Genomic DNA, 26,215 nt, shown 5'->3' with positions numbered 1-26,215 from the left:
TGCAGCGGAGGAGGTTACCAATCCCCCCATACATTGACAGGGCATAACAGGGCAACACCTGTATATACCATCGTAATTCTAGCCTGAAGGCTAGTAGCCCAAAGTCAATATGAAGTGTTGGATCTTATACTGGTTTATAAGATCCCAAATAATATATCATTCTTTTATTGAAAATCATATATTGTTTTTGGTTTCAGTTACAAATGGTTTGATGTTAACTATGTTATCTAGATGCGGTCGCCTGGGCCTGATTTTGGAAAATGTCAGCAGTACGTATATCTTTTTAATAACATGTGTAAGTTAAAGGTCATATCTTTAAATGTAAATGGGCTGAATATCCCAGAAAAGAGAAGGCAGTTGGTAACCCTTATGCGTAGAAAGAAGGGAGACATATTATTGACACAAGAAACCCATTTTAAAGGTGACTTTCACCCCATGGAAAAAATGGGGACATACTCTAAATGGTTTTATAGTAACAACCCAAATCAGAAAACCAAAGGAGTGGCAGTAGCCCTCCGCAAGAACATAGACTTTCAATTAATAGACACCCTAACCGATCAGGAAGGCAGATTTATACTTATTAAAGGCCTACTCTATCATACATTATGTACAATTGGGAGCATATATTTACCTAATAAAAATCAAACCCGGACCCTCAGCAAAATTGCCCATAAAATTAAAGAGTTTGGGGAAGGAATGTTAATAATAGGTGGAGACATCAACCTCCCTCTTAATCCACTCCAAGATACATCCAAAGGATATTCAACTATACCATATCCCCAACTCAAAAAAGGACTAAAAACTATTCAATCACTGAGGCTTATAGATACATGGAGATTTATGAACCCCACAACAAAACAATTTTCCCACTACTCTCCTCCCCAAAATTGCTATGCTAGACTGGATTACATCTTACTATCCCAATATAATTTGCAATGGCTTAAATCAGCCTCCATGGACAGCATTTACTGGTCTGACCACGCTGCAGTTTCAATACAAATACAGATCCCTAACAGACCTAGTACAGGCTGGCAATGGAGGCTCAATGATAGCCTTCTAGATGATCAGGAATGTATGAGAGACCTAGTACAAACCTTAAATGAGTACATTAACTCTATCCAATCAGATGAATCCTCTGATTTGGCCAAATGGCAGGGACTAAAGTGTGTAGCAAGAGGCATACTAATAAAGCATGGCTCCCGTATAAAGAAACAGAAAAGGGAATCAATGAACAAACTAATAGAACAAATTAATCAGCTAGAAAAAAAACACACCCAAACCCTAGATACAGAGACTCTGTCTAACCTAAATGGAAAAAGACAGGAACTGAAAACATTAATGGATGTGCAAACTAAAAATGCTATGACTAGACTGAGACATAAATTTTATGAATATGGTAATAAAACGGGAAAACTCCTAGCAAATGCACTAAAACAGAGATATTTAGATTCCTACATACACAAGATTAAAAATCAAGGAGACAAAATCCAAGTCATCCCACAACAAATAGCCGAAACATTTAGACAGTACTATATAAAACTATATAATATCTCTGCAGACCAAAACCCACAAGAACTTGCTAACCTTAAAAATAAAATAAAACAATACGTAAAGGAAAATGCCTTACCCAAAATTCACCACGAGATCTTACAAACTCTGGACTCCCCTTTTTCCGAACAGGAAGTCCAAGAAGCAATAAAGCTTCTAAAACTACAAAAAGCCCCAGGCCCGGACGGATACTCAGCCAAATTCTACAAAGTCCTACAAAAACAAATTACCCCAGTATATACAAAATTTATTAATAATATAGGAACCAAACAACCCCTAAATACAGAATTCCTACTAGCGCATATATCTGTGATTTATAAAGAAGGAAAAGACCCCACAGCATGCAGTAGTTATAGGCCGATTTCCCTTCTAAATATTGATCTAAAAATTTTTACAAAAATTTTAGCTAACAGATTGCAACCCCTTTTACCAACCTGGATACACAGAGACCAGGTGGGCTTTGTACAAGGACATGAAGGGAAAGAAAATACAATGAAAACAATAAACTTAATAGCATGGGCACAAAGATTGCAAAGGCCTTCTCTCCTTCTTTCCACAGATGCAGAGAAGGCCTTTGATAGGGTCGATTGGTCCTTCCTTGAAACAGCTCTAGAAAGTCTGGGCATAGGGAAATGGTTTAAAGGCAAAATTATGTCATTATATTCACTACCATCAGCCAAAATTAAAGTAAATGGGATTCTCTCTGACACTTTCCAAATAAGAAATGGGACTAGGCAGGGGTGCCCATTATCCCCCCTGCTCTACGTACTCTGCATGGAGTTCCTACTGGTGGCAATCCGAAAGAACCCTAATATAACAGGTTTAGAAATAAAGCAAGATGAATACAAAATATCTGCATTCGCTGATGACTTACTGTTCATGGTTACTAATCCTCACATATCCCTGCCAAATCTGCTTAAAGAGCTCAGGACATATGGTTCTCTCTCAAATTACAAAATAAACATGGACAAATCAGAAGCACTCCCCATACATCTCCCAACAAACCTGGAATTACAAATAAAACAAAATTTCACCTTTAAATGGCAACCAGATAAAATCAAATATCTGGGAACAAATATACCTACAAATCTCCACAACCTGTACTTGTATAACTACTTACCAACACTCAACAACATTACATCACTGCTCAAAAACTGGTCAGGAAAATACTTTACATGGTCCGGCAAGATAAATATTGTAAAAATGACAATCTTACCAAAGATATTATACTTGTTTCAAACGCTTCCAATAAATCTGCCAGGATCCTTCTTCAAAGCACTAAATAAAATAATTAACAACTTTATATGGTCAGGATCTAGACCCAGAATTCAGAAAAATACACTCTACAAAACAAGACTATCAGGTGGCATGGGCCAACCCGACTTCCTATCCTATTACCAAGCTTGCATTTTGACCAGAATAGTAGAATATACTCGTAAACAGTCAGTAGTCCATTGGAAACAACTGGAAGAGGCATGGCTAGATATACCAATCAGTAACGTGGTCTGGAACAAAAACCCACCGAAAGACCCAAACATAAAAACCAACAAGTTAATATCTACATCCATCACCGTTTGGAATACAATAAATACAAAACTAAACCTAATACCTTACCCATCTCCGCTCCTACCCCTGGGCCAAAGCATCGAATTTGTACCAAGCATAACAGACTCAGGTGTGGCCACAGCCTTCGGAATGAAACAATTACAACTACGACACATATTACCATCAGGAAATACGAAATCTACTATCCATAGGAATAAACAAGACTGGACGATAAGGGACAACTGGAGAGACGTACAAATCTCCCATCTACTCCATACAAATAAACAATGGTCAAAGGCCAACAGGCCACTATCAGAACTTGAAAGATTCTGCGACAGGAGAATGATGCCTCCACACGCCATTTCAAGCCTATATAAACTACTATTAGATGAGAAATACAAGCAGCTGCCCACATACACAAAAGCATGGGAAAAGGAACTACAATGCCAACTGGATGAAGAAACATGGCAAACAATCTTTAAAACAACAGCAAAATGCTCTATAAGCAATAAATACCAAGAAAGCTCATACAAACTTCTGGCAAGATGGTACAGGACCCCGGAGAAACTTCATAAAATGAACCTAATACCTAAAGATTTGTGCTGGAGATGTGAGGAGAAGTCAGGGACACTATTACATATTTGGTTTGAATGTCAAAAAATAAAACCATTTTGGGATGACTTCAGTAAAAAATGTCAGGAGATCACTGGTAACCGATTTGATTTGTCTCCATCCTCAATTATCCTACTACATCCGCCCCAAGGGGAAAAATATTCTAAACATAGCCTTCTCCTTCAAATGCTGATAGCAGCCCGCTCTCTAATTCCTTAACACTGGAGAAACATAAACCCGCCAACAATTGAAGAATGGCGATACACGGTTAACGAAATATGTCACATGGAAGAACTATCTTCCTCACTCAATAATAAACATAATGATTTCATAACTACTTGGTTACCATGGATCTCCTATTATACGACCTAAATACTCAAATTCTGCAACAAAACAGGCACAAACAGGCGACCGCATCACCTCTGTATTTTACATTTTCTTTGTACTTTCTACCCTTTTTCCACTTACCTATACTTCCCTCTATCATTACCTAACCCAACCCCTACCCTCCCTCATTCCTTCCTATCCTTCAACATATATGATAGCCTCTTTCTAAAGTATCTATACTATAAAGAGATAAGATGTAAAGAATGTGGAAACAAAATCGTTTAAACCAATGTAAAAGGCTATGAATGTATATTGTGAAGCTTTACTATCTTTTTGAAAATAAACAGATTTAATACAAAAAAGAATACTGGACTCCATGTTGCTGGACTTGAATTTCACAAGGCTGACCAATTATAACTTTGCAATACAACACTCTGCAGCAGTGAAAAAGGTGTATATTTTGCCAACAGAACAGGCAATGTTTTGGGCTCCAGCCCTTTCTCTACACACAGTCCACACATTGTGTAATAACACTCCATTAAATAGCTGTACAGGTATGAGACCCTTTATCCAGAATGCTTGGGACCCGGGGTTTTCCGGATAAGGGATCTTTCCGTAATTTGGATCTTTATAACTTAAGTCTTCTAAAAATCATTTAAATATTGAATATACCCAATAGGCTTGCTTTGCCTCCAAGAGGTATTAATTATATTTTAGTTGGGATCAAGTACAAGGTAATGTTTTATAATTAATGAGAAAAAAAAGGGAATTAATTTTATAAATTAGAATTATTTGCTTATAACGTAGTCTATGGGAGATGAGAGAATCTGTAATTCGGAACTTTCTGGATAACAGGTTTCCAGATAACAGATCCCATACCTGTATTGCAAAGTTATAATTGGTCCTTGGCAATGGGCTCAGCAGTCAGCACCCAACGCTACAAAAAGCGGTCATTATAGGTGAGCATTACCAGTTTGTATTTGTACAGACCCAGAATATCCAGTCATCCTTACCCCAGTTACTCTTATCACCCAGAAAATTTGGAATGCTCCTCCTACCAGAGTCAGTAGAAGCATGTGCAGCACCTGGCCAAAGGCTTCTGAAACAGATGGAAGAAAGAATACCTAACTCTTTTTAAGGACGCAAATGTGGCAAACATTGACCCCATGGGCACATTTACTAAGCAATTTTGAGAAAAAAATCTGTTTCTTTTGCTTTTAGATATTTTAAAGATTTATGAATAGGTTTTCGCCAGTACTCAATTTTTCCGATATTGTTTCTCGAAAAATTCACAAATTTTAAAAAAATGACTCCAATAATTTGTGATTAAGGTTTAGTTAACTTTTTTGGCAAAAAGTTTAGGCAGGTTTGATCTGTCGAGTAAGCCTTATGGAGGCTTAGAATAGTAGAGGAATAGAATAGTCAGTGACCATGACACATTTTCAAGAGGAAGTTTATCACTTCATTGTTTTCTCTTTCACCCAGTTTCATGGGGAAATAAACCCCATCATTGTTTTCCATTTCACATACTTTCAAGGGGAAGTTAATCCTATCATTGTTTTATACTTCACCCAGTTTCATGGGGAAGTAAATCCCATCATTGTTTTCCATTTCACACACTTTCATGGGGAAGTTAATCACATCATTGTTTTCTATTTCACCCAGTTTCAAGTAAAACCTAAACACATTATTGTTTTCCAAGAATGAACGCCAATGCTCCTAAAATGGCTGCTGGAGCAATTCCTGTTTGGGAAAAATAAAGAGGATTTATGGAAACAAACATCCATTTAAACTCAAATTTTTTGAGCTTTAATGGTACTTTTAGCTCAAAAAATTGTTGATTTTCGAATGTAAACTTAAAATAGTTGTACGATCAATAACAGCTTAATCATGACATTTTATAAATACAACAATGAGAGAGTTTAATTAAACTTTATACCATGTTGAGTTTGAAGGCCAGAAAAAAAATATTTTTAGTGAATCAACCCCCTAATCTACAGGTAGGAGACCTTGTCCTAAACCGAGAGGATTTATTACAAATAGTGTTTGAGGATTGAACTCTTAATTTGCTTCATCGGTACTTGAAGTAAGAGACTCCCATTGACAGCCCAGGGAACCTAAGGACATTAAGTTATTTTACATTGCCATGTTTATTGCATTGCATGCTTGTTTTCTATTTGTTATCCAGGTCACAGGAAGGAACTTTAGGCAAAATTGTAGGTTTATTTTGCATTATCATAACTGCCATTATATTTATCTGGTAAAGATTGTCCACAATGGTTGCATCGAGCTCCATTCAGGCCCAGGAAGAGAATACACAGCATCAGCCTGTGTAGAGCTACACTGAGCAGATATCAGCTACAGGAAGGAGCGCATGAAAACAGATTGGCTTTCCTCCACCTATATTTTGTTTGTGGACAATCCTTTCCATGTGTCCCTGTCCTAAGCAGAGAAAGTACCATTGACAACCACCCTCTAAACACAAATATTTAGCCAGTTTCCTATCCATGTACATGTAGGGGATCAGAGAACCCTTCCCTCTGTTCTGCCTGTGACATCATTCAGCCCAGTTACAGGCAGAGGAATAATCCCGTTGCCTGGGAGCCCCAGTGCACTTCTGGGAGAAAAGGAGGATCCAGGAAATGCCTGGCTTTGGAGCCAAAACCAAGGGTTATAAGAGGACCCCTGCAGCAGATCCAGCCAGCACCAGTATGATAGAAACTGTCCTGGAGATCAGACAAGGCTTCAACTTCATCATTTTTGGAGCTCGGCCAGGAGGAAAGGCCTAGAGCACCTGCCAAGGCATCCAGTGTGTCTGCCTCTCAGAACCCCCCGGTGAGTGACCAACCAAAGGGAGGAAATTGGCAAGGATACAAGTGTGGGGCCCCTGTGTGAGGACAGGCTTTGTTTGTGTACCTGCTATGCAGCAGCTTCTAAATCCAAGCAGTGGTACTTTGGGGCAGGTAGCGCTACCTGGAGTATAAGAGCTCTTGTGAAGGGACATTTTGTATTTAACTAACTGTGCATTATTAATCCCATCCAGAGTTGACGGACTGTAATATCTAAAGGGCTGTGCTAGCTAGACAGTCAGTGTGTATTATCTGCTACAGAGACATATAGATCTCCAAGTGTCTCCAGTGCAGGATTGTTTCTGTATCAGATGCCCGTTGCATATTTTTACATAAAGTTCATCTTTGCTGCAAAAGTGTGTGAGTTATTTCCTAATGAAATTCCCCTGAGGTGTGCTCCTCCGTTCCCACTAGGTGGAGGCACTGCACTGTAATTCCTAGTTCCCATACCATTCATGCAAGGGGGACCAGGCTACTGGATTACAAATTACAGGTAATAGCCCAGAGAAGAGTGAGTGTAATCCACTTCTACAGGAATGTGCCAAGAAAGGGTTACATACAAATAACATTACCAAGACAAACATACCTTAGCTTAAAAAAAAATGTTTTTGTGGCACTGTATCAAAAAGAAAATCCAAGTAGACCACATCTACTGTAACCATACTGTCCAAGTCCCTGCTGACTTCATCATTAAATGCCTTTTCATTTGTTTGACATGAGCTGCCCTTCATAAAGCCATGCTGATTACAAATTAGAATTCCATTCTCTAGAACATTATCTTGAACGTGATCTCTTAACAACTTTCAAATAGCTTGCCCACTACATACAGTATGTCAAACTTACAGGCCTGCCAGGTAGAAAACCCAATACCTTTTTTAAATATTATATTTATATCAGCTTTCCTCTTGTTCATTGGTACCTTACCAGATGAAAGCTAGTCTAAGGGGCCCATTTACTAAGCAATTTTGAGAAAAAGTTGCTTTTTTTTTACTTCTACATATTTTCTAGATTTATGAATGGGTTTTTTATATTATATCCTGAAAAATTAGTTTTCAGAAATTTTCCCTGAGAAAATTGAGTTTTTCAAACATAGCTCCCATAATTTGTGATTTATTACTGTTTAGTTACCTTTGACAGGTTTGATCTGTCAAATACTATTGAGTTTTATGGAGGCTTAGAATAGTTGAGAAATAGAATAGTCAGTAACAGCCTGTCCTTGACACATTTTCAAGAGGAAGTTAATCCCCTAATTGTTTTCTGTTACAAATGATTCAAGCATTATGATGACATTTTATAAATACAACAATGATCGAGTTTTTACGGCTTTCAAGGTCAGAAAAAAATGAATTTTAGAAAATCTTTGGCCTTTGTGTACTTTTTTTTTTTGTTCTGAATTTTAATTTATTCGTGCTTTTTCAGTTCAGATCTTTTAATAAATGACCAGACATTTGTGATTTTAATTCAACACTTCAAAGACATAGATGTGAGGAGCTTAATTTTTGTTCTTTAAATATTGCATATAAATATTGCATGTATATATATATATTAATATATATTAAACCTTATAAATGATCAGACTATTCATGACAAGGGTGCAAGAGTTAACTAATTTAAATTCTTTTTTTAAATTGCTTTAAAATCTTGTGATGTTAAGAGTAGTTCTATTTTTGTCTTAAGTAGCTGACTATCCCAGTGCTTTAAATAAGCAAAGGCAGTTCCTAAAAAACAGATGGTATAGTGACTGTCAGGTGGCTATATAAATCAGGAAAGACAAGGATCTTACTGTTGCAATTGCTGAGAGCAGAGTCAGAACCATGCCAGCAAAGGCTCCAATTAAAAAATCCCCTGCAGCTAAGGCTGCTCCAGCTAAGCCACAGGCAGCTCCTGTACCTGTACCTGAGCCAGTAGAGGAAGTCCCTACTCCTGTGCCAGAAGCCCCTGCTCCTATTCCTGAGCCTGTTGAGAATACCGTTCAAGAGGCACCTGCACCACCCACAGAACCCCCAGCACCAGAGGCAGAAGTTTCTGTCCCAGCACCAGAAACACCTACACCAGCTGCAGAACCAGAAAAGGCTCCTGAAGTAGTTGAACCACCCCCACCTGAACCAAAAGAAGGTATGTATTGATTAAGGAAATGTTAAAGATGATTTCTATTTTTAAGATACAGGTTGAATCAGCAGTCATTAATGTATCACTTCTTACATGGTGCAGATAGACAATGCTGATCATTTACTGATAATTGTCTCTACACTTGTTTTAGCAGAGGCAATTCTCAGTATTGTCTATGGCATGGTATTTTAAGGTGTTTAGTAGCCATAACAGGTAGCAGGTATAAGCAGCTCTGTGTGTCTTTGCCTTAAAGCTGCTAAAACACACAAAATAACCCAATAGGTTTGTTTATTCATCAACATGGATGTATGTATCTTGGTATGTATATATACCTATTTATTAATGAAGTACTACATGGATAAGCAATGCCATTCAATCTTACAATGTAGAAAAGTAAAAACAAGCTTTAGAATGAATTAAAAATAAGAAGCATTATAATAAATAAAATAAATTAGTATATAAAGAGATTAAATGTTACAGAAGGAAGGAGGTCCCTGCCCCATAATGTTTACAATCTATGGGTGGGTTACAAAAACACATTATAACATCAGAGGGCAAAAAATACCGAAGTAAAAGGTGAATCAGTTAGAAAATACGAATGATTTGCTTAAAGGAGAGCAAAACCAATTATGGAAATGTATGTACCATGCATCAACCTAAAATTTGGCCCCCAATCTTGCCATGCAACCCCTAAAGGACAAGGAAAGGCTAAGTCACTTGGGGGTGCCAAAATGTTAGGCACCCCCAAGTGACTTAAATCTTTGTTTGACTTAAATCTTTTTAAAACCTTGTACCCCGGGCTGGTGCCCCTGTTAGGAGAAAACAGCACCAGCCCAGGGTACCTGTAGCGCAGCTCTTCCTCTTTCTGCCTTCGCTTTTGGAAGGACTTAGGACAGGTGCATGTGCAGTAGAGTGAAAAGCCAACTTCTCTGTTAAAGTTCGGCTTTTCACTCTACTGCGCATGCGCGCAACAGAAGACAGAAGGAGGAAGCGCTGCAGCTACCCCGGGCTGGTGCTGTTCTCTCCGAACAGGGGCACCAGCCCGGGGTAGAAGGTAAGCGATTTAAGTCACTTGGGGGTGCCTAACATTTTGGCACCCCCAAGTGACTTTGCCTTTCCTTCTCCTTTAATGGGTTTTGTTGTTCTTGGTACTGTCTGGAAAATGGCATTTCTATATTTTTCTGGATAATGACCAGAACCACTCTAACCCATACCTGCACTAAAATACAAAAAGTATTTTATAATTATTACTAATCCTTTTTGGGAGGTTTTTAAAATGTGCATGCAATTGAGGCTCTGCAAATCCAGCCTCAATTTAGTGACCTTCAAAATGCTTTGCTGTCAAAGTCTGTTATACAGGTATAGGATCTATTGTCCAGAATTCTCACCAGACCTTAAGGGACAGATTTATGATTGCTTGGGCTTTTGGCTCAAAAGGCTCATCAGTTAGGCTTTTAGGTGCCTATTTAAGAAAGCCCACTCAAGGAAAAATAACTAACAAGGTTTTTTTTCCCTAAACCCATCATGAGTTCCTTTCTTCAAAAGGCTTGAGCAATCATAAATCTGCTAAAAGTAATTGAAATCCCAGTAGGATGGTTTGCCACCAATCTGGCTCCATGTCGCTTAGTTTGAATCTAAGCGACTTATTTTTAAAGAGAAAAAAGGAAACAAATTTAAAAAATTAGAATTATTTGCTTAAAAAGGACTCTATGGGAGATGGCCTTCCCATGATTCAGAGCTTTCTGAATAACGGGTTTCTGGTAACTGCATTATATTAGTACTTCATCAAGCCAATTATCAGCCAAGGAGGGTTTTTTTACTGTCCATTTTTTAATTAATATATGTTGTCAGATTCAGCAAACAGAGAATGATTCATCTCTTCATTTCTCCAATTCAATTTTAATTTTTATTAACTTTAATTAAAAAATTACTTCAATATACTTATATATATTATATACTTATAATTCAACTCTTTTGTGTTATAAAGCTTATTTTCATTTACATAAGTCCCTGGAATAGAGATGCTTACAATGTAAAGTCCCAACCGTGCAAACACACATTAGGAAGATTTTTGTTAGAAGCCATTTTAGCTATCTTTATGTTTTAGTGTGGGGGAAAAACAGTTAGATAAAGAAAGAACGTTTTAACTCCCTGTAGATTAGTATACTAGTTGGAATTTAAGTTGTGTAAAAATTACGATTTGTAAACAAGTGATGTTTAACCCACAATCCTAATCATTTTTGCATTTACCTACAGTTAACAAATGCTTGCAGTTGCTGTATAAACAAATAATTTGACCTTGCCAATTGACATTATCTCTGGAATAAAAGAATATGGGTGGAAATATACAAAATGTGGCCCGAAGTTACTGGACCTGAAGGCAAAAACAAGTGTTGCTCATCTGATGTGGCAGAATAAAATTCTCAACAGTTTGGAACAGTCAGTCACTGGGGTAATTTATCTACATTGGGCAAAATTGCACCAGTGCAGTAACCCACAGGGAGCAATTAGTGATTAGTGTTTTTCAGCCAGCTAATTTGCTTGCCATGGGTTATTGCTCAGGTGCATATTTGCTCATTGTTGATAAATGACCCCCCAATGTTCTCTACAAATGCATGACAAAATGCTAAGCAGTAAGTTTAGAAGACCAGGGAAAATGCTAAAAGCAAATAGAAAATATTAAATAGAAAAGTAGAGGCAAAACCTAAAGCACAGGTTATATTCTGTTATTCATGATTTAACATTTGATCTGTTTTTTTCCTCTTTAATAAACCATTTACATTTTATTTTATGTTTACAAATTATCTTTAAAGAAACTTTATATAGGCTCAATCACCTATTTTTCCATTTTGCACACAGCGTATTGTGCAATAGAGAACTCAGAGCACAGAAACCCGCGAATCCCTTCACAAATACAGCACTTACTGCATAATTGCTGTATTAGTGAGAGGTGGACAGCGGAAGGGATGTAAGCACCCTACCTTGTCTTTTAGAGGCAGAAGTTAGGGAGTGGCAGGAGGCACAGCCTGCACTGGGGCCTTGCCTTTACTGCTTTATCTTAAGGCAGGCAGTAAGGACAGGGCTGAGCTGTGGCTCCTGATGCTACTTCTGTACTGAGCACTAGAAATTTTCAATCTGTAATATTTTATCACTGTCCCATTATTATAGCCAATAAAACATCTTTTAAAAATTCTGTTAAAAGTTAATTCATGTTATAAATGGCAATAACATTTCCCTAAACCAATAGGAAAGATCCAGCTGGCTAGGAATTTGATTGCTACATTATTTGGGAAGATTTATACACTAAAAAGTTAGAAGAGGTATACTTTTTACTGTCTAGCAATGTCTCCGAACCTACTCATTTAAGAAATGCTCCAGTTGGAAATTTTTTGTCAACCAGATCTGCTTATTTGTTGAGGTCATCAAACAAGTGGACCTGGGTCCAATTGACCCAGTGGGTCTTTATTTGCCTTAGTAGTCCCTGAATAACATTGCCTGGAATTAGACAACTCGTTATCTACAAAAAAAAACAGATCCTTCTCAATTAAAGATCCCCCCAACACACTACCATTTAGTGCAGGGATGGTTAAACTATAGCCTGTGGGCCACGTACGGCCCCTTGGTCTGTTTAATCCAGCCCGCTGACTCTGCAAGTCTCATCATGCAAGTCTTGATGTCTGGGGACTGACGAGCAGATACGGCGTAACGCTGGCCCAGCCCGTCAGTAAGTCAATGTGGCCCCTGAGCCAAAAAATTTGCCCACCCCTGATTTAGTGTATAACTACCAAACTTTGCACTTTTCAACATTGAACCTCATTTTTCATTTTGCTGGCCAGTTTTCCAATTTCCGCAAATTGCTCTGCAAAGTATCAGCATCCTGTATAGTTTTACAAAGTACTTTCTATGCCCACCTCCAGGTCACTAATAAACAAGTTAAAAAGCAAAGGACCAAAGACTGACCCCTACGGTATTCCACTAACAACACTGGCCCAATTAGAAAATGTTCCCACCACTCTTTGTAATCTATCCTTTAACTGGTTCTTTATCCAATTACAAATATTGTGTTTCAGGCAATTATTTATCAATTTTATCATTAACTTTCTGTGAGGTGCTTTAGCAAAGTCCAAGTAGATAACATCCATAGCCATTCCAGCGTTGAGGTTCCTGCTCACCTCCTCATAAAATGCAATTAAATTATTCTGGCAAGAACTGTTACGCATAATACCATGCTAATATACCAAGTTATATTATTGTGATTTGCAATGTATTCATGTATCCTATCCCTTATTAGCCATTCCAAAAGCTTTCCTACCACTGATGTCAGACTAACAGTGGCCATGGCATATAAAAATATTGCTGGCTGCTTCTTGTCCCTAGATTTAATTTTGGAAATCAGGTAACCTTATTTTTTAAAAATCTCTACTAGTACTAGGACACATTCTCACATCCTAATAACATGGGGAATACATAATAAGCAAGGTACTGAAATAGTTGCCTACTCAAGGAAGGTCGCAGCATGGTGCTACTTTAGAATGTTCCTTGGCCAGTGCATTTCTTTCCAAAAAGTGTAATTAAAGGAACAGTAACACCAAAAAATTAAAGAGTTTTAAAGTAAATGAAATATAATGTTACAATGCCATGCACTGGTAAAAGTTGTGTGTTTGCTACAGTAACTCTACTATAGGTTATATATAATAAGCTGGTGTAGCCTCGGGGGCAGCCATTCAAGCTGGAAAAAAGGAGAAAAGGCACAGGTTACATAGCAGATAACGGATAACTCTGTAGAATACAATCGTGTTTTATCTGTTATCTGCTAAGTGCCTGTGCCTTTTCTCCTTTGAATGGCTGCCCCCATGGCTGCAGCTGCATTCTTTATATAAACCATAGTAGTGTTTCAGAGGCAAACACACCATTATATTGGAATTTCTTTTATACACTTGAATTTTTTGGTGTTACTGTTCCTTTAAGCCCTGAATGATGAATGCTGAACATATTGCGAAATACCTAAAATATGGGCACCCCAGCAAATTAAGGTTACCGTGTGCTTAAAATAATTGATTATTTCAGCATTTCTTTAACTGACAAATATGACTACTAAAGAGAGTGTGAATTTAATTTCTGTTAGGTAGTTAGTTTAATGTAGGTATGTGTTTATATATATTTTATATATGTGTATGTATTGACAGAGGTCTGTAAAGGTAGGTATATATTTACAGTATGGGGTGCTGAGTTTAGTGGAATCTTGTAAATTGTCTGTTCATCCTTCATTAAATAGCATTTAACATAGATCAGAAAAAGATAACATCAGTTATCTTGTGTTACGTTGTTTCAAAAGCCACAGCCACTAGGGCAGAGAATAGAAAAGGACAAATAAACACAGCTTTTGTTAGACATTTGTAATGAATGTATATTGGAAAGTTGCTTGAAATTATGTTTCTTTTATTAGGCAACATTTTATTTTTGTGTTGACATACCCTTTAAGGTATAGATTTGGGGAAAGATTTATCAAAATGTAATTTTAAAGCTTAAAACATAAAAACTCACCCACATTTTATTCATTACTATGGGATTTTAAGAAGTGTATTTACCTTTGGGTTATAACTCACCATTTGATTAATACACTTCTAAAAATCCCATAGAAATGAATAGAACATGGGTGAGTTTTTATGTTTTAAGGTGTATATTAATCTTTTAATAAATCTTCCCCTTAATGTACATATAATAATGTGAATATTCCTGGTGTTACATAAGCAACCATAATACTGTCTAAAGGGGGAAATGAGCAGGTGTTAGCAGTGTTAGAACACTAGGACTCCATATGCTGCTAATTCTGGAATTCAGTCGTTTACATAGGTCAGCTGCGCATACTGTTCCTTGTGTTACCCAGCAATGATACATCCCATTAAATAGCCCTGCATGGGGGGAGATATGAGAGTCAGGAAGCTTGTACTCTTCTAAAAATAGAGCAAGCTTATATAACTTGGAGCTCCTTATAGTTAAAATATGACATGTCTAATGACTGTATTTTCTAGAAAATATATCATCTCAGTCAGAATTTTTTTTAAATAAACACTAGAATAATAAGATATAATATTATAAATTTATTTGATATATTTACCCATATATTACTGTTACATTTCAGTTACCGCTGAATATAACAAAATTGTGTTCTACATTTTACATATTTCTGCAATTAAATGAAAACTTGCTTTAAAACTACTGTGATATGTTTTCCACAGCTAACTAGTTAGACTACTAAGTATAATACCATACTAGGTATGCATTCTTAAAAATGCCTAAAATAATAATAAAAAAACAACAAAACACAAATACAAGAGTATTGTAGAAATGATACCTATATTGGCTAACAATAAAAATACATTGCAAGCTTTCGGAGCTCTAAGGCCCCTTCATCAGGCATGCCTAAAACAACTGGACAGTGCTTTCATTTATATTGTATGGAAACTGCCAGAAGCAAGGTTTACTCAAGGGGCAGATTTATCTAAATTTGAGATTTGAGCTCACCAAAGAAAAATTGATTCTCTTTCTATTTATTCCTAAAGGATTTTTAGAAGTGTGTCACCCATTAAAAAATACACTTAAAAATCCCATAGGAACCAAAAAATGTATATTTTCTGTAGACTAAACGCATGAGGTCCAAACCGCTCCAACCCTGGCACACTGCTCATACCAAATCCCTCCAAAAACAGTCACGTACACTTGAGCACCGCTGGCGCAAATCAAGGTCAGAGTCAGATTTCTGCAGCTACAAATCTGCTCTGCTCTCCTACAACACCACCCTCTGCCAAGCTAAACAAACCTACTTCACTGCACTTATTAACTCCCTCTCTAAAAAACCTGCACAACTCTTCTCTACCTTTAACTCTCTGCTGTCCCCTCCTCCGCCCCCTCCGTGTGCTTCAGTCACTGCTCAAGCTATTGCTGAGCACTTTAAAAATAAAATTGACACCATCCGAAGTGACATTGCACAACTAAATCCCCATAACCATTCCCCTCCCTCCCTACATGCTCCCCAGTCTCTTCTTGGCTCCTTCTCCCCAGTGACTGAAGAGGAAGTCTCAAAACTGCTGTCTTCCTCCCACCTTACTACCTGCCCGCTTGATCCCATTCCTACCAAACTTCTACGTAATGCCAACCCCTGTCTTATCAAAGCCTTAACTCATCTATTCAATCTCTCGCTCTCTACTGGAATCTTTCCCTCCCAACTGAAACATGCACTTGTAACCCCTATTCTAAAAAAACCCTCCCTAGATCCTTCCAATCCTACTAACCTCCGACCTATCTCTCTGCTCCCATTCATCTCCAAACTGCTTGAGCGCCTAGTATACAACCGACTGACGCTATTCCTCTCTGACAATAACCTCCTGGATCCCCTACAATCTGGTTTTAGACAACAACACTCCACAGAAACTGCTCTAACCCGACTAACAAATGACCTCCTTTCGGCTAAAGCCAAAAAACACTACTCGCTACTAATACTTCTCGATCTCTCTGCTGCTTTTGACACTGTGGATCACCCTCTTCTCCTCCAGACTCTCCGCTCTCTTGGCCTTCGTGACACTGCCTTATCCTGGTTTTCATCTTATCTCTCAGATCGATCCTTCAGTGTCTCTTACAATGGGGAATCATCTTCTCCCCTGCCTCTTTCTGTTGGGGTTCCTCAAGGCTCTGTCCTGGGCCCCTTACTATTTTCTCTCTATACCTCCTCACTTGGCAAACTAATCAGTTCTTTTGGCTTTCAGTACCACCTCTATGCTGACGATACTCAGATCTATCTTTCCTCTCCTGATCTCAACCCAGAGCTTCTAACTCGCGTCTCTTCCTGCCTGTCCGCTATCTCCACTTGGATGTCCCAACGTTACCTGAAATTAAACCTCTCTAAAACTGAACTGGTTCTCTTTCCCCCATCCAACGCCCACATTGTTCCCGAGGTATCTATAACGGTTAACAATTCTACCATCACCCCATCTTCCCAGGCCCGGTGCCTCGGGGTTATCCTTGATTCTGCCCTGTCCTTCACCCCTCATATCCAATCACTTATCAAATCATGTCACTTTCACCTAAGAAATATCTCCAAAATCCGATCATTTATCACCCAAGATGCTGCCAAAATTCTTATTCACTCTCTTATAATATCTCGCCTGGACTACTGTAACTCCCTATTAATTGGCCTTCCCCTCCAAAGACTGTCCCCTCTCCAGTCCATAATGAATACTGCTGCCCGGCTCATACACCTCTCCAACCGCTCCTCCTCTGCCATGCCGCTCTGCCAATCCCTGCACTGGCTTCCCCTACCATCCAGGATAAAATTCAAGCTATTGACCCTCACATTTAAAGCAGTCCATAACTCTGCCCCACCCTACATCTCTGAACTCATCTCTAGGTACCATCCAACCCGCTTGTTACGCTCCTCTACTGACCTGCTCCTCAACTCCTCTCTCATTCCCTCCTCACACGCTCGCATTCAAGACTTTGCAAGGGCTGCCCCCCTTCTCTGGAATTCGCTCCCACAAACTGTCAGACTTTCTCCCAATCTCTCTGCCTTCAAGAAATCTCTAAAAACACATTTATTTAGAGAGGCTTACCCTAATCTAGTTTAGCAATACCCTGTGCCCCACCTCTCACAACTCTGGTCATGCCCATTCCCACACCTTGTGTCTCAACCCTTTCTCCTTGTAGATTGTAAGCTCTTTTGGGCAGGGCCCTCTTCACCTCTTGTATCGGTTATTGATTGCTTTATATGTTACTCTGTATGTCCAATGTATGTAACCCACTTATTGTACAGCGCTGCGGAATATGTTGGCGCTTTATAAATAAATGTTAATGTAATGTAATGTAGTTGTAATATAATGGTGTGTAGACAGCATCTCAGTGCATTGTACCTAAATCTGAGCTTTCAGAAGGAGCCAGCCCTACACATTAGAACTGCTTTCTGGTAAACTATTGTTTGCCCTACACAATGTAAGTGAAGGTGTCCCAAGCTGGACTTAGCAATACAGGTGTCAGGGAGCTATTATCCTGCTAACATCCTATAGTTCTGCTGATCGGCAGCTGGGAGGAAATGGAGGGGGTAATATCACTTTGATTTGCAGCACAGCAGTAAAGAGTGACTGAAGTTTAGCAGAGCACCATGTGAATTTTTAAAATTAAATATTAAAAAATCTATGTGCGATTTTGAAAATGGGTTTAATGCAAGATTCTGCTGTAGAAGGACAGCCCTGTTACAAATAAAAATTTGTGTGCAACCTCTTAATTCTATAAAATTGAATGTGCCCATCATCATAGTTCCTCTGATACATTCTAGAAAAGCATAGAATTCTATTAACAAGGTATTTTACTAAGTGAAACACTCATGTATCACACAAAATGCGACTTTTGTTCTATTGTTTCACCTTTCCTTATTCATATGCTTCTCAACATTTCTAAAACATTTGCAACATCTTTATTTTGTCCTGCTAATTTGCACTGTTCCAAATATTTTGTCTTTCTCTCCTGGTTAATATATATCTAGAGGTGACTTGTGTCCCACACTCCAAACAGAAATAAACAATTTTTTTTTTATATATATGATTTTTTGCTTTGCAGTTTCAACATACTGACTGTATTTTGGCCTAAGCATAGAAAATATAAGATATAAACTAATAAAATAGCTATATACTAATAAAATTTTTATTTACAGCAATAATAAAATATAGACATTTCTTTCTGATACAAATTATATATTGAATAATGAACCCTCCCCATTGTAAAATATACGGATATTATTAGTCACAGTTCCATGCCCATATAAAGGCTCAAAGCTGAAGGCTAAGTGCTTTTATACAGGTCATGGAACTTCAAAGTGACTTCCTAATATCCTCTTATTTTACAACAGAGGGTGCATTATTTCTTATAATACACAAGCTTCAGTTAGTAGTAACAAAAATTACAATACTAAGCATTGATTGTAACTGACATCACCAAGCATTATTTCTAAGGATATCATTTACAGGATATTTATGACTTTTGTGTATCATAATATTTAAAATAACAGTGTTTAACTCACAGATGTGTTAAATTTCATAATCTCTACCATCTAATGATATGGAAACCCACTACATTTGACTTGTTAGTTACATTACATATTCCTAGCAGGAACTAAGGAGCTCTAGTTTCACATCTGTGTTTCTTTAAGAGTAGGAATTTAGCTAACAGCAGCAGCTTTCTAAAAGTTCTTCTGGAATATTTCTCCCTTGCTTAAAATGAAGAGCTTGCTAAGCACAACATTTGCTCTTCAAGAACCTTGCCATATGTGGAAATGCTTCCTACCATGCTATTTATGTGATTATTGGAAACTATTTTTAAGGCGTACTCATGAAGAAGTCCATTTCATCAGTGAAATTTTAAAGGGAACATTTTTCAGTCTTGACTATGTTTTAAGGCTGCAAAGTTTGTGTGATGTTTTACTTACAGAGCTTTTTTACTTAAAATAAGTCAACAGTGTATACTTTTGCCTTAATGGCATTGTTAAAGTTATATGTTTGTTTAAACCTTACATTGCAAAAAAAAATGTTAATTCCTGTTTGGCTTAAAAAAATCTTTTGCTAAAGAACATCTAGCAAAGAATGTAAAACCTCAGCATAGTTTGTATGTTTCAGTGTTCTAATAAAAATGTAACTTTGTTTGTTTTTAGACATCATTGACAGGAAAGTGCCAAATCATTACCAGTTCTGTTCAGTCAACTCCTTTATTCTTAGGGCAATGCCAGATTAGGTGCTTTGTAACTTATAGGAAAGCACCCCAAAATCCCTTCATGTCTAGATTCATTGAAATTAAAATATGTAACACTTTTCATGTCACAATCCTGATGAAAATGCAGATGAAGGCATTTTCATGCAATCACGGGGATTAATGTGTATGCTTTTTTTTTTTTACAAGCGGTAATTTTAATGGATCCTGAAGGGAAGGTATTTTTGGATGCTTTGTCACCCACAAAACAAGAGATCTCCCAGAGGTGACAAAGCACCCTGTCTGTATTTTTTTCCTTAGAGTCCCTATTGTATTATTTCAGTCCTTGTTGCAAGTCTAGCTTTATTCTGATGTGTTTTTACATACCACACAACCTTTTATCAAGTCCAGCTGATAGCATGTGCAGATGGAGAGTACAAATTTAAAAATAGCAGATCTTGCAAGTGTAGCAGATGGAAGAAGACTGAGAAAAGAGAGCAGGTGTCAACAGTGGCAAATATTTTAGTCATGCACAAGTGTTCAGATGATGCAGAGCTACGAATAACATTCTTCAAGGGTAACTTACAGCACATTTTGTTAAGTCTCTGTCAGTTCCTAATAGTCAGGAAAGTTTTGATAATTGGGAACATATTAGAGAACTGGGAATCATTTATTGTTCCCCAATTCAAAATTTGATAAATTAGCCCTTGTTGAGAACTTTTATCATACTTTATCATTGCAGTGAAGGATAAGTATGGCACAAGTATGCAATTTACACTTGATGGTAAAGGGAAAAGGAAATCCTGATTCACTGTGAGTTTAAACATTATTTCATAATGCTAGCTACTGTTTAAGTTAGCCCCATCCTTTAAAAAGGCCCAACTTGTATGGTTAACTGTTAAACACGTCCACCACTTAAACTATAGGCTACCATATTCAGTTTCTAGTTATAAAAGGCTATTACTATTATTACATTATTATTATTATCAAAATTAGAGTTTACCACAGAAAAACTCACCCACTTTCTATGTATTCCTATGGCATTTTTCAAAGTGTATTTTTCATATGGTGAACTCTATCTTTCACTCACTGATAAATACTTCTTCTTATATGTAAATTAATAACAAAAATAGAGCATGACCGATGCATACAACATAATGGTGCCATAATGTATGTATAGTGCTTCCAGTAGAGCCGGAAGCAGCACTATGGCAGATGTACTTTTGGCATCTCCTTCCTGCACATAGCAATAACGATTGCTCCAAATCTCTGAATCTATATTGTCACCCTACAAAGTGCCCAACAAAAACTATTTACAAACACTGATTATTGTTCCTTTATTCTGATGCCTGACATTTTTATTAACTAGCACTTTTAATTTTTAGAATAGCTTAGTTTGTATGAAAATGTTTTCAGGGGTAACAATGCATACCCCTCCCCGAGATCCATAGATTCAATTTTATACCACACAAATGATTCTGCCACAGATTCTGATGGGGCATATGCTTTCTTTTGTTTAATCTGCTTGCAGTAACTGATCATCTAAAGGATAATTGCTGTCAGCTAACTGCTGATATGCATTATAGCACTGTTGTATATTTGACTGGGGCCAATGCCAAGCCTATTCTCCAATCATAAATATAGTTATGTAACATTACATATTAATTTAGGTTTAACAAGAAATAAGTTGCCAAATATATTTTATTGGGAATGTGGGGTAATGGATAAAGCATGTGAAAAAAGGTGGAGAGATGATTTGAGTCATTCATTGAAATGGGATTCTTTACAGAGTAATTCTGAAATGAAATTACCTAGCTAGGGGGCAGCAGTAAAGATAGGTTTAAAGGAACAGTAACACCAAAAAATGAAAGTGTATAAAAGAAACTAAAATATAATGTGCTGTTGCCCTGAACTGGTAAAAGTTGTGTGTTTACTTCAGAAACCCTACTATAATTTATATAAATAAGCTGCTATGTAGCCATGGAGGCAGCCATTCAAAGGAGAAAAGGCACAGGCACATAGCAGATAACAGATAAAACACTATTGTATTCTACAGAACTTATCTGTTATCTGCTATGTAACCTGTGCCTTTTCTCCTTTTTTCCAGCTTGAATGGCTGCCCCCGTGGCTACACAGCAGCCTATTATATAAATTATAGTTGTGTTACTGTAGCAAACACACCAGTTTTACAAGTGCAGGGCAACAGTGCATTATATTTTTATTACTTTAAAGCTCTTTCATTTTTTAGTGTTACTGTTCCTTTAAGGAATAAAATAGCATTTAATGGGGAATGACCAGTTGGTGGCTCAAAGAGAAAGGTAGTCATATGTGAGATGAGGTGCAGAGGAATCAAGGAGAATTTTGTAAGCTGCAGTGGAATGAAGAAATATTTTTGTAAATTAGTTAAAGGAGTAGGAAGTTAAAAGAGAAGGAATCCTAATCCTAATTTCCTGCGTGTCTAGGAATTCCATCATTTTACCTGTGCTTCCCAGTCATTACTCACTTAGGGGCAGATTAATAAAAGTGTCAGATTAGAACTCACCAAAGTAAAATTCACCCTGTCTCTATTTATTTCTATGGGCTATTAGAGGCATATTTTTTTAAATGGCGACCTTTAACTTTCACCCCTTGATAAATACACCTCTAAAAATCCCATAAGAATAAACAGAACATGGTGGAATTTTACTGTGGTGAGCTCTAATCTCAAACTTTCATAGGTCTGCCCCTTAGGGCTAAAAAACTTGAATGTTTTAATAAACTGACAAAATAAACTAATAGATAAAGTTTTTAAAGACAGTTCCCATGGCAATTTTGTGAATTGTGTAAGAAACGCAAACTCAAATTTTGATAAATCGGCCCCTTAGACATGCATATGCACATACTAAATTCGGAAAATGCAGAACAAATATGGAGTATAACAGGTGCTGTGCTCACTGAGGTTGGAAAGCCAGAAAAGGTATTGAACTTTTCTGGCTTTTCCAACCTCAGTGAGCACAGCACCTGTTATACTCCATATTTGTTCTGTTTCAGAGAGCAGATTTACCTTCCCATAAGCATCTTTCCAGCTACTATACTATATCATTTTAAAAAGGAAGCCTTTATTAACTGGTTAAAATAAATAGGAGCTTTTTAAAACCTCAGTTTTCCATGTTTCTATCAACCAGCTTAACCAATTCTAAAACCAAGGTCCACACATCCTTCTGCTTTATTTTTTTTATAATTTATACATTTTTAAAATAATAATTTATGGTTAGCTTTACTTTTTTCAGAAATGCCCTTTAAATTTCTGGCTTGCCTTGTGCATTTTAAGAACAATTATTTATACTGGGGTACTATCTGAAGAAGGTTTTTATTTGTGCTTTTTCCTATGTGTACTTTACTTTCCCCCCCCACTATACTGTATGTGAATGTGATAGGGAACATAGATTGTAGATCCCAGTTGACCTTAGATTGTAAGCTCAACTAGGAGGGGACTGATATAAATAAAGGATAACAAAAATAGCAACACCTTCTCTGCTTATCCTTGTACCTTGTATATGCTCCCACATAGCAATTATGTACACTTTAGTGTCAAATGTAAGGATATTAAAACCATACTCTCCACTAGCACAGGACATACAGGATATAAAGAACATAAAACTCTTTTTTGACTAATAATAATCTTACATAGTAACAAATATATGAGGTTAAAAAAAGACACATGTCCAAAGGTTTAATCTTTTGTCTATGTAAAACTTGTCTAACTGCTAGTTAAAACAGAGGAAGAAAAAAACCTCTCCATTTGCCACAAAGGGCAGAAAATATTTCCTGACTCCAAGATATCAATAGGACTAATCACTGGATCAGCTTTACATTTTAAAAGAGTTACAATACAATCCATAGTAAGTTATATAATATAAGTGATATCTGTAGACATTATCATAAAATCCTATCATCACTAAGCACCATTTTCATTATAATAGGGCAAGGTTACCAGAGCATTTTAAAAATCAGGTTTCTTCCAATAAATTACATTTTTTGGAATAGACTGATTACAACCATATTTTCCTATGAATTAAATGCACTTAGTACAGCCCTTCTGGGTATAATGTTTTTCCATTATTTGGTAAGGTATATTATAGTATAAGAATAATTTATTAGTTCCAGGAATATCAGTGAATGTTTCCAAAAACATAAGGCTTCAACAGGGATATGTAGGAATAAGTGATAGCAGATCTAAGGATAGAAATGATAGAATTCAAGTTGCAAATGTTTCCCTGAAGGGCAATAGATTAATGCTGCACAGAGGAAGAAAGGCAAATACATGTGTATTGTGTGGACCTAAAATGTACAGTGTGGGTACAGTAAAATCCCCATCCCTCCTCCATGCCTATAACAAGGGTGAATGATAGGCCACCCACTATATGTAAGTGTTGCAGGGAAAGCGATATGTGTAGATGTATACATGTTTTGTTTAGGATTAAAAGGCTAAGAGAGTGGGAAAGATATAGATCATGCCTATTACTTTTTTTTCAAATAGAGTTTCTAGTACAGTGTGCATAAACTTTGCTTTCTTGCAAGAACTCTTGCAAGAAAGTAAAAAAGTACTAAAGGAAAATGTAATGGGAAAAAACACACCTTAAAGCTTTGTTTAGCTGCCCTCTTAGTAATATTATTCACTTTTTAATTAAATATAAGCTTCAGTAATGTACTCATGCCTGAATGGTTACTTCTGTTTTTTTTCCATTCCATTGGTAAATGTTTTTTTTTTAGAACCACCAAGTGAGCCTACAGATTTAACAGTGGATGAAATTGATGACACTTCAATATCCCTTAAATGGAAAGCTCCAGAGAAGGAAGGAACTACTGCCCTGGATGGATACTTACTGGAATACCAAAAAGAAGGCAGTAAGTTTAAATGTATTTGTATAATCATGTATATTCTGACAATAAGGAATCCTGTCAAAATCTTTTATATGTATGCATATATTAAGGGGGGCATTTATTAGCATTCAGATTTTCTTGGTTTTATATTTATATTTCCACAAATGTGAGTCATTTATCAAAAAATCCAAATTAAAAAAGTACTAAAGGAAAATGTAATGGGAAAAAACACACCTTATTAGATTTGTTGCACAAAAACCACAGCTTTTTCGTACTGTTGTACAGAAGTTTAGAAACTTCCAGTACTCAATTTTCTATCTATTCTTCTTGTTCTTAAGAAACAGGTCCATTGTATAGGCATACAATGCAAATGGCTGGGTGAGTAGGAGGGCTCACTGACACCTGGGAACACCGGGAATTTCCTTTTAAAATCCTGACAGCAGCAAGCCAAAGAAATTGATTATGGAAAACGCAACTAAATTTAGAAACTAAAGCTTTTCTGTAATGTAAAGTCCAGAGCCTTCAACGATAATAAATTAGGCCTTTAGTGAAGGATACTTTTTTTAATAGACCCAGAATTAGTAATTTATGTATTGGTGGCTAGTTGATATATATGAAAGTAAACAAAAGTCCAGCCTGATGGTATTCAACCCAGTGAATTACTAATGTGCAACAATTCAAAAAGGGATCCTGATCTCAGCCTCAAATCTATAGGGCTGTAGTTTGATATCAGTGGTAGGAAAGATACTGCAATACATTTGAAATCAAAGTACTATAGGTAGTATGGCTTTATAACCATGAAATCTTTCAAGACAAATTTCATTACCTTCTATGAGGAGGTAAGCAGAAACCAATAAATGTTTGTTGCAGTAAATGTGATCTACTTGGTTTTTAATATTTGTACTTTGGTAGAGAACTGGTTGATAGTGTACAAAGTATGGTGGTAAATGATTTTTTAATTGGACCACTGTTGTTAATGGAGTACCACAGGAGTCTGTACTTTGTCAAAGACAGTACAAACAAATTACAAATTAAAATTAATTAATTTATGCTGATGATACTAATTTCATGTAGCATGTTGCTGATTTGCAGAGAGATTAGACTAAATTGGAGAACAGGGTGGCAAATTGGCAAATTAGGGTCAATGTGGATAAAGGCAAGGTTATGTACTTCAGTAGAAAACAAATGCTAGTTATACACTAAACAGTAGTTTGTTGAGAGCCGACTTGAGAAAGATTTTGTGATGCACTGTGCAACTTTAGGCAGCATCAGTCAATGTCTGCTAAAGCAAATAAAGTCTTGAATAACAATGGCGTTGGGTTGAGGGAAAACATAAATATGCTTCTTTATAGATTCCTGGTAAGGCCTCACTTTTAGTGTAACAAAATACCAAAATAATTAAGATCCCTGGAACTAAAAAATAAAAATGGGCAAACACTACACAGTGGTATAAGGCAAAACTCCCCCTGGTGACCACGGGACGGTAGACACGATTATTATAACTTAAATACCACTCATGATTAGTTAAAAAATAGTAGACATTTATTTCAGTCAATTAAAACCCCGCAAAAACCCACTGCATGTAAGGGTTTTTTGCTGTTTTTTAATGGACTGAAATAAATGTATACTATTTT

General features: G+C 36.9%; 1 protein-coding gene across 2 annotated transcripts in view; it reads left to right on the top strand.

The window, feature by feature from the left end:
- The first annotated feature begins 8,648 nt into the window (after positions 1-8,648).
- Positions 8,649-26,215, top strand: part of mybph (myosin binding protein H) — an 84,650-nt gene continuing 67,083 nt past the window's right edge. The window contains 2 exon segments of one of the 2 annotated variants that reach the window (NM_001045793.1): positions 8,685-8,996; positions 24,471-24,605. In NM_001045793.1, coding sequence (NP_001039258.1) covers positions 8,696-8,996; positions 24,471-24,605 — 436 coding nt within the window. In that variant the 5' untranslated portion in view covers positions 8,685-8,695. 2 annotated transcript variants of the gene reach the window in all.

The sequence above is a fragment of the Xenopus tropicalis genome, chromosome 2 (assembly GCF_000004195.4).
Source record: "Xenopus tropicalis strain Nigerian chromosome 2, UCB_Xtro_10.0, whole genome shotgun sequence".
NCBI lineage: Eukaryota > Metazoa > Chordata > Amphibia > Anura > Pipidae > Xenopus > Xenopus tropicalis.
The sequence above is the reverse complement of the archived record's forward strand: the minus strand, read 5'-3'. Positions and strand labels throughout refer to the sequence as shown.